Source organism: Spinacia oleracea, chromosome 2, assembly GCF_020520425.1.
Source record: "Spinacia oleracea cultivar Varoflay chromosome 2, BTI_SOV_V1, whole genome shotgun sequence".
NCBI lineage: Eukaryota > Viridiplantae > Streptophyta > Magnoliopsida > Caryophyllales > Amaranthaceae > Spinacia > Spinacia oleracea.
The window spans coordinates 102,631,960-102,640,623 of record NC_079488.1 but is presented as its reverse complement, the minus strand read 5'-3'; the positions used below and the strand labels follow the sequence as shown (position 1 = coordinate 102,640,623).

The 8,664-nt window shown below is 34.9% G+C and overlaps 2 protein-coding genes across 2 annotated transcripts; both read left to right on the top strand.

Moving 5' to 3' along the window:
* The first annotated feature begins 1,535 nt into the window (after nucleotides 1-1,535).
* Nucleotides 1,536-4,698, top strand: LOC110776366 (UDP-galactose/UDP-glucose transporter 4). The gene is made up of 7 exons (XM_021980925.2): nucleotides 1,536-1,906; nucleotides 2,197-2,225; nucleotides 2,415-2,616; nucleotides 3,413-3,655; nucleotides 3,751-3,852; nucleotides 3,957-4,064; nucleotides 4,232-4,698. Exons 1-7 carry the CDS (start codon nucleotides 1,775-1,777, stop codon nucleotides 4,481-4,483), a joined length of 1,068 nt encoding a protein of 355 aa, XP_021836617.1. The 5' UTR covers nucleotides 1,536-1,774; the 3' UTR covers nucleotides 4,484-4,698.
* A 2,160-nt stretch (nucleotides 4,699-6,858) lies between these two features.
* LOC110776363 (protein CCC1) lies at nucleotides 6,859-8,654 on the top strand. Its single transcript, XM_021980922.2, has 2 exons — nucleotides 6,859-7,400; nucleotides 7,885-8,654. Exons 1-2 carry the CDS (start codon nucleotides 6,915-6,917, stop codon nucleotides 8,269-8,271), a joined length of 873 nt encoding a protein of 290 aa, XP_021836614.2. The 5' UTR covers nucleotides 6,859-6,914; the 3' UTR covers nucleotides 8,272-8,654.
* Nucleotides 8,655-8,664: the final 10 nt, after the last annotated feature.

The window sequence follows — 8,664 nt, the reverse complement described above, 5'->3', positions numbered from 1 at the left end:
GAGGGACGGACGATGGGCATCACTTGGTGCGTGGGGCGAGGCAACGAGACAACACACACGTTTGATGTGTTGCTCGGCTGGGGTGCACGGCCGAATGGAAGAAAAGAGAGAGAGGGGTGCCGTGAGGGAGAAGGAAAGAGAGGAGAGAGAATTTGTGAAGGTTTGAGGGATTTAATGAAAGTGGAGATTTAAGGAGACATGAGAGGGTATTTATAGGTTTCACTTTCTAGTTGGGTTAGGATTAGGAAGCATTAAAGATGGGCTTGAATTAACGATTGAGCTAGAATAAAATATAAGGTTATTGAATTATTCGTTTGGGCTCCTTATAAAAATTGGATCGGGCTTTAGAATAATTCAAATCATTTTAATTTCAAAATCTAATAAATTCCCAACTTGGAATTAAATTCGTTTTGTAACTAATTAAAAACAATAAATATTTTTAATTAATAAAAATACATTTAAATAACTATTTAAAAGCAATTCAAATACGAAGTAATAAAAATATTTTATAAATATTTTATAAATATATTTATAATTACTTAAAAATACGAGGTATTGCAACCAAGTAGCTTGCTTTTTTTTTTTAACTCATAAAAAAAAAATCTTACGTTCACATAATTACATTCCAAATAATCAGGGGATTTTTTTTTGTTTTTTTTCCAAGCCAATTTGCTTTGCCTAACTAATTTAACAAAATTGCTCCAATGGTTTAACAAGCTGTCAAAACGGTTACTCGAGTCAGGTCCGGGTTTGATCATCTCGGCTCTCGAGTCATGATCCGGTTGGGTCGTGTCGATTCACTTTATCACCCGGGTTCAGGTCGGGCTCGACCAAGTTGATTTCCGGTCGGTTCTTGTGCGGTTATTTTTTCATTTAGGGTATATGTCGGGTTCAGGTCGGGTCTTATTTTGTCGGATACAATTTTGGGTTTGGGTCTTATACAGTCAGGTTTGAGTCAGGCTTGCAGCAGTTAATTCCTGGTACGGTCAAGTTCATATTGGATAGTTATCCGGTGAGTTAAAATGGAGGTCGAGTTCAATTCACTCTCGGACACAGGTTAAGTCCGGGTCCGATTCCGAGTCATTATCCGATCGGGTCAATTATGTTATTGGTTATATTCCGGACGGGTGTCGAAATTGTTCTTCGGTTTTAGTGGGTCGGATACGGCCGGATTTCAAGTTTTCTGTTTTAACAACATTTCGGGTTCCGATCGGCTTACGGTCCCGAATATCGGTCGATTCAGATCGGTTCAGGTCGAGACTGATTTTAATTCCAAATTTAGTGTTTGGGTCTGAAAATTACAAGCAAATATCTCAATACAACAACCATTGGAGTTGCTCTAACCTACCTAATTTCCAACTTAAAACAAACTTAAACATCTAGATTATTTTATTTATAGATAGTAACAAAAACTATAAATGGTGTATTCATTATTTTGAAGTAACAAAAATCCAATTATACCCCTTCCCAGTCCCCAAATTTCAGTTGTAGGCACCTCCCAATAAAGAATATTTATATAGCTTCACCTTCAGAAACTCCTCAACTCATAACTCCTTTTACTCTCTCTCTCTCTCTAAAACAGAGAACCAAACCCCATGTCAAAGAGACAGGGGAAATTCATAATTCATCCCATTCTTTTGTTCGTTTAATCCATTCTAAAAATTAAAAAAAAAAAGTTAAAAAAAATCAAAAAAAATCGAGTCTAATCATTTCAACATTTCATACCCCCATCAAATTTTTCGTTAATTTCTGGGTTTTTGAGAAGGAGGAGAAGATGAAAAACAACAATGAAGAACAAGTAAGGTCTCTTTTCGGAATCAGTTTAACAAGCAGACCAAAGTGGCATCAATTCCTCATTTGCTCTTCTGGGTTTTTCTTCGGTTACCTCATCAATGGCATCTGCGAGGTTAATCAATCCCCCTCTTTCTCTCCTCTTTTTTTTTTCTGGGTTCTTGCGATTGCGATAATCAAGAAAATTCGCTGTCAATTGTGAAATTCGCAAAATTCAATTCTGGGTTTGTTACATTTTTTCGGTTTCAGAATTTCTTGGCTGTATGTGTACGGAGTAATTTGTAACAGCGGGAATCAGTACATTTTCTATGAATTTTTCACGGCAATTTTTTTTACCATGTCCTGTATTTCGTTGGTAAATATTCTCATGCATGCCCCTTTTTTCGTGATTTTTGCTGATTTCAGGAATATGTATACAACAGGCTTAAATTTAGGTGAGTCATTTTACAATTTTTATTTGGATTTTTATGCATCTGGGTAATGCTGTTTTGTCATATTGCATTTGGGTTTTTCTTGAAAAACCAAAAAGAAAAAAAAAAAACTGAAAATTTGGTGGGTGATTTCCTAAATAATTACAGTAATTAATCGATTAAAATAATTAATGGTGAAATTTATGGTTGCAGCTATGGTTGGTACTTCACATTTATTCAGGGGTTTGTGTATTTAGCATTAATATACATGAATGGCTTTACAACAAAGCAAATGGTGAATCCATGGAAGACTTATGTGAAGCTTTCAGCTGTTCTTATGGGTTCTCATGGACTTACTAAAGGATCCTTGGCTTTTCTTAATTACCCTGCTCAAATTATGTTCAAGTCAACTAAGGTACAACTAATTACTTGTTAATTACTCTCTGCCAATCTTAATAAGTTATTGTTTCTCATTAGTCAATAGTTAAAACTAAGGTACAACTAATAACTTGTTAATTACTCTCTGCCAATCTTAATAAGTTATTATTTCTCATTAGTCAATAGTTATTAGTGTCGGTGTCGATTTTGTCGCCTTGTTTACGAATTCGAGCTTGTTGTTTATGCTAATTAGTAATCCAGTTGAAAATCCATATTTTTTTTGGTGCAAATGAGCTAAAAGGCAATATAAATTGCAAATGGGGGCGGAGTGATTTTAACCTCTAGGCCAAGACCTAATTGGTTGAAAATCTATATTAGTAATAGTGGCAAATAATTGCTTGCACTCCATATGGAAGTATTGTTCTAGGTGTGAGTACTTTTCAACTTTTATAGTCAGGAAATTAGTGACACTTCTTTTATTTACCTTTTGTTGATACTAAAATTGTCAATAACTCAAATCAATCCTTGTATATGCATGTGTTTGCTTGCTTAATATTCCTTGCCGAAAATAGATGTTGTATTGTCTAGTCCCCCCTCCTTCTTCATCAAGAATATGACATGACTTTACAACGATTAAATTTTTAGAATAGTCAAGTACGGATTTTTATATGTAGCGTATTGAGAAATTTAATCATAAACCAAGACTATGATAGATAAGAAAATGTGACGATAACTTGTTCTTCTGTTCTTATGTGACTCAATTTGGACAAAGAAAAGTACTTCTTCAACATGATGTTTAATCATGGATATTTCGTTAATTGTGGCGTAAACAGGTTTTACCAGTCATGATAATGGGTGCATTCATCCCGGGCTTAAGAAGAAAATACCCTCCATCTGAGTATTTATCAGCATTGCTTTTGGTGGTGGGTTTGATACTCTTCACTTTAGCAGATGCTCAAACATCTCCAAACTTTAGTATGATTGGTGTTATGATGATTAGTGGTGCTCTAATCATGGACTCCTTCCTCGGAAATTTGCAAGAAGCGATCTTCACCATGAATCCCGAAACCACTCAGGTAGCTATATTATCCTTCTTCATAAGGAAATGTGTGATCCAATATCCGGATTTAACGATTGCCTTTAACCGTCTTTGTAACCTTTATGCAAACAGATGGAGATGTTATTTTGCTCAACGGTTGTTGGGTTGCCAATGTTGATACCACCCATGATTCTGACAGGAGAATTGTTCAGAGCATGGACTTCGTGTTATCAGGTGTTTTATCAACCGAATTAGCCACCCATTTTTCGCAAAACCTTGTTCTCGTTTGTCTGATTTTGTGTTTGACACATTTCTTCTCACACCTCCCCTTTGTGCAGCATCCCTATGTGTATGCTGTGTTGATTTTTGAAGCCATGGCCACCTTTATTGGTCAAGTGTCTGTCTTATCTCTCATTGCATTGTTTGGTGCTGCTACGACAGCTATGGTATTGCCCTTTCCTCGCCTTTTTCTGCTTCCGTCTCTGTCATCTTTTTAACAAAGGAATTTTATGCATTGATCCATGTTTTTAGCAACCTAATGTTTCTATAATTGTAGCACGTTTAGTACAATCTCATATCATAGTAAAATTAACTTCCTTTGATTGTATCTCAGGTGACAACAGCAAGAAAGGCAGTGACATTGCTGCTATCTTACTTGCTCTTCACAAAGCCTTTAACCGAACAGCACGGAACAGGGCTGTTGTTGATCACCATGGGAATCGTAATAAAGCTATTACCTGATCACAAACCCCAGAAAAGAATCCCAAAACCAACCGAAGTCGGTAAGATCGAAAAACCATCGAAAGAAGAGGAGATGAAGCGGTTGATTAACGAAGATGATCAAGAAAGAAGGCAGGTGGTTTGAGAATAAATAAATACCGCGTCTAGTACAAGATTTTTAATGAGATCGTTTCTTGTAGATTGATAGGATTCCTCCAAAATTAGGGAGAGATTAATGTAATTGGGTTGGTATGGTAATTAATGCTATGATAGCAAGTCTATAGAAATGTATTAAGATTATACTCCCCCTCTTGAATGAGTTCCATATCAGGTGAATATATTGTCAAATTCAAATTCAAATTATCATTTTCATTAATACAAAATCCCCTAGATTCAAAATCAGCACATACGGGAGCTAGAAGTGGAAATGTAGAAGCTAAATCAAACACTAATTACACCGATCAATATGATTTTGTTTTAAAGTCTGCATATATCGCTGTGAATCTGTGATTAGTAAATTATAAAATAGGTTGTAATCTTGATTCTTGCTTGTTCTTAAAAGTTCCTAAACTTTCTCCCACTAATCTCAATCATATTTTCTTTATTTATGGTAGTACGAATCTCGATGTAATTGACTGGAATCACTCCCCAAATTACATGAAAACAATACTTGTATAATTCATGGGATTAATTTGGGGTGAATTGTATTTAAAATTCTCTTGATTCTGGACCTTTTGGTAAGGCTGCTTCGGGAACATAAAGGGTACATTGAGTAATTTGGTGTAGTGATATCTAGAATTTGTGTGCATTGGATTAAGTTATGACTTTTGAATTTTGTAAAACAAGATCCGATATTTTTGGTGTTTGGAGTATAAAATCTTGAGCTGTAAATCTGTAAAAACTTAATATTTATATGAAAGTTTGTAAATAAAGCTCAATTAGCAAAAGGTAAGACTATAACTCTTACTCCTTTGGTCCCGTTTGATTCTTTATATTTTGGTATCATGCACGATTTAACGACTAATTAAAATATTATCGTCTTTTTATAAAAAAAACTTACCCAAAAAATAAAATGGTACAACTATGTTATGATAAAGAAAGTTACTTCATATGAAAAGTCCTATTGAAATGCAATTTAGGATGTAGTCTATATTGTTTAGTATAGTTTCTTATTAGTTGCAGCTTACCTCAATTACTTCTCTATTGTACACAACTATATATAGTTTGTCATTGATGAGAATAGCTTTTTCCTTGGATCAAAAGTATTTTACATGATATCGAGAGCAAGTTAGATATTAGAGTGGTTTTAAGAAAAAGATGGTAATAATTTGCAAAAGAACAATGGTGCAACTATAAATAGAGGAAGTACAAATGAGAGTGACTTATTTGGAGTATCATTTCAAATGGAGCTAAGCTAACCCATTATAAACGCATGACATGTTCGGGGAGGAAAGTAGCCAAACTTATCACATGCGCGCGCGCTAACCGGAGAACAACCGAACAGGGAAAGTGACATTGCTTTCTCAAGTGTTGATGAAAGTTACTCTCCGTAATTAAAAGATTGTTTAAGTGCATGTAGTGTTCTTACTCCCTTTATTAAGAATTGGATGCTCAAAAGTAAGTGTATAAGTAGATTTATAATGAGAATCATATCAAATAAGGTATAAAATAATCGAATTGGGACATCCATTTATAATATATGAGATGATTTTTAGGGACAAAGAGAGTACATTCTGTCCATCTAATTTTTACAAGTTTAAATATGAAATCTATTTATCTTAGAAATATAAATTATAGGTCTAATAAATTTTGATAAGTTATACCTAAATCTTATTAGGTTTATAAATTACTACAAACTTATATATAAAGCGATCATATACAAAAGACTGCATTGATGTCATATAAGTTAAGCAATGGAATCAATTAGTTAAGCACTGGAACCAATGAGTCAAACCACTAAAATTAATTAGTTAATCAATTAAAGTGGTCGGTCTTACGCAAAAGACCACCTTGGTGTCATATAAGTTAAGCAATGGACTCAATCAGTTAAGCGCTGAAACTAATTAGTTAAGCAGCGAAAACAATTAGTTAATCACTAGATCTAATTAGTTAACCAATGAAACCAATTGATCAAGCAATGGAACCAATTAGTTAAGCAATCAAAATAATCTTTTTGATACGGCTACCTTACACAAAAGTTGCCGGATAAATTACAATCCGGTCCTATAAATTATTAAATTTAATTTCTTGCAATTGCCAATCAGATCTGATCTCAATAAATTCGATAAGTTCAGATTTTAGCAAACGAAAATAACAACATAGGAACTTGTAAGAATAAGTACGCAAGTAGCAATATGGTGGAACATGCTCTAAGGAACAATAGGGCTACACGTCTCAGACTCTCAGCACCTTTCATCTACTTCGCATGCATGGTGACACCTACTCACTCATAAATCATCCATTTCCATCACCTTTTTTTATTTATTTAATTTGTAAAACCGCTTTATAAAACTACATGCTAGAATCCAAAACACCCCAAAAAAAAAAAAACCCAGTAAAAATTTGTAGTCAAAAAAATGTCTGGAAATAACAATAATAATAGTTACACAAGTATTGACAAAAGCAACCTCTTAAACCCAGAAATAGACGAGGAAAACCAAATGTTCAGAAGAAGAAGAACAGAGGAAAACGATGAAGAAGAAAGAGCCCAAATAAACGACAGGCCCAAGCCCAAAGGCCCAACATGGAAGGGAGAAAGTGCAAAGAGTGTTGTCTATGGTGGCTTAGATGCTATAGTCACCTGTTTTTCACTTATCTCATCCATCTCAAGCGGTGGCAGTATGTCATCCGTTGATGTTTTGGTATTGGGATTCGCGAATTTAGTGGCTGATGGAATTTCAATGGGGTTTGGAGATTTTTTGAGTAGCTCTACTGAGAAGGAGATGGCTTTTAAAGAAAGAGATGTAACACAATGGGAGGTTGATAATCATGCTATGTCACAGATTACGCATTTGATTGAACGCTATCGAGAGCTTGGGATGGATCCCCGTGATGCTACCACGGTATTCATCTTAACTTAAGTCTCTTCTCTTTGTTGCATTCTTCTTTTTTACAAATTTATACACCAACAGACCAACTAGCTTAGTTGGTAAAGGCTGCCTTCCTTCCATACCGATAAAAAAAACTACTCTATAATACATTAATAATTCTTTTTGTGACACAATCATTTAGGCACGTTTGCTAATGTACGATTTTAAATATGAATATGAATCACAAATAGAACTCAAAGGAACTTGTCTGAATAGTGTTAGAAATCCAATTGTCTTATGTAAACAAGAGCGGAGAAAGTATAAATCTATGACATTTTAGATGCAATGAAGTATTGGCCTTGTGTCTAATTGTGATTAAGACTGAGGCTACGGGTATGATAGGTTGCATGTTCGAATTATACCCCTTTTCCTTTTGTAATTTTTTTTTTTTTTTTTTTTTTCCATTTTTATGTAGAAAGGGTATTTTGGACATTTATGAAACATGAATTTGTGACAGGTAGTAGAAATATTTTCAAAATACAAAAACATAATGGTGGATGAGAAAATGATGGGTCAAAAGGGGATAGTGCCACCAAACGAAGAAGAGAAGCCATGGAAGAGTGGCTTAGTCACCTTCACTTCCTTCCTACTGTTTGGATGCGCCCCGCTTTTGTCATTCATCATCCTCATTCCTTTCACTAACGACGATACCATAAAGTTCATCGGCGCTTGTATACTCTCGGTCCTCGCCCTGACTCTTCTCGGACTTGCTAAGGCAAAGATTTCCGGTGGAAGCTACACGCTTTCGGCTCTGATGACAGTTTCAAATGGTGTCATTGCAGCTGCTGTTGCTTATGCTATTGGTTGGAGTCTCAGAAATCTGGCTGGCCTGGAGGACCCTTAATTAACTAACTAGTGACTCTTCGAAGCTGTGCTTAATATTTTTTATGTAGTTTGTGTTACATACGAGGGTAATGTCGTAATGTATGGCTCACCTTTTGAAAATCTAGCTAAGCTAGATGCTCAATTTTGTGACATTGCTCGTGTGGTTTTACCTTATAATTTTGGGACGGAGGGAGTATTATTTTAGATCCGCCACTCCCGCAGTTGAAGATTCTAACCTACCTCGGGTTTTAGTACTGCCTTTGTAATAATATTGCGCAAGTATCAAACTTTGTTAGACTAATAGAGACCCCAAATTCTTATTTACAAGTAGTTATAAAAGGATGAATGTTATATACTGAAGTAAAATGTATCTTTATATATGTAAACGTTATTTATTTTGTAGTGATAAATT

Bases quoted from the DNA above. Each gene is read 5' to 3' on its own strand.
- LOC110776366 (XM_021980925.2), top strand. From the start codon at position 1,775: ATGAAAAACAACAATGAAGAACAAGTAAGGTCTCTTTTCGGAATCAGT. The intron at 1,907-2,196 runs GTTAATCAATCC...TGCTGATTTCAG, and splicing joins TCATCAATGGCATCTGCGAG to GAATATGTATACAACAGGCT. The intron at 4,065-4,231 runs GTATTGCCCTTT...ATTGTATCTCAG, and splicing joins GTGCTGCTACGACAGCTATG to GTGACAACAGCAAGAAAGGC.
- LOC110776363 (XM_021980922.2), top strand. From the start codon at position 6,915: ATGTCTGGAAATAACAATAATAATAGTTACACAAGTATTGACAAAAGC. The intron at 7,401-7,884 runs GTATTCATCTTA...AATTTGTGACAG, and splicing joins ATCCCCGTGATGCTACCACG to GTAGTAGAAATATTTTCAAA.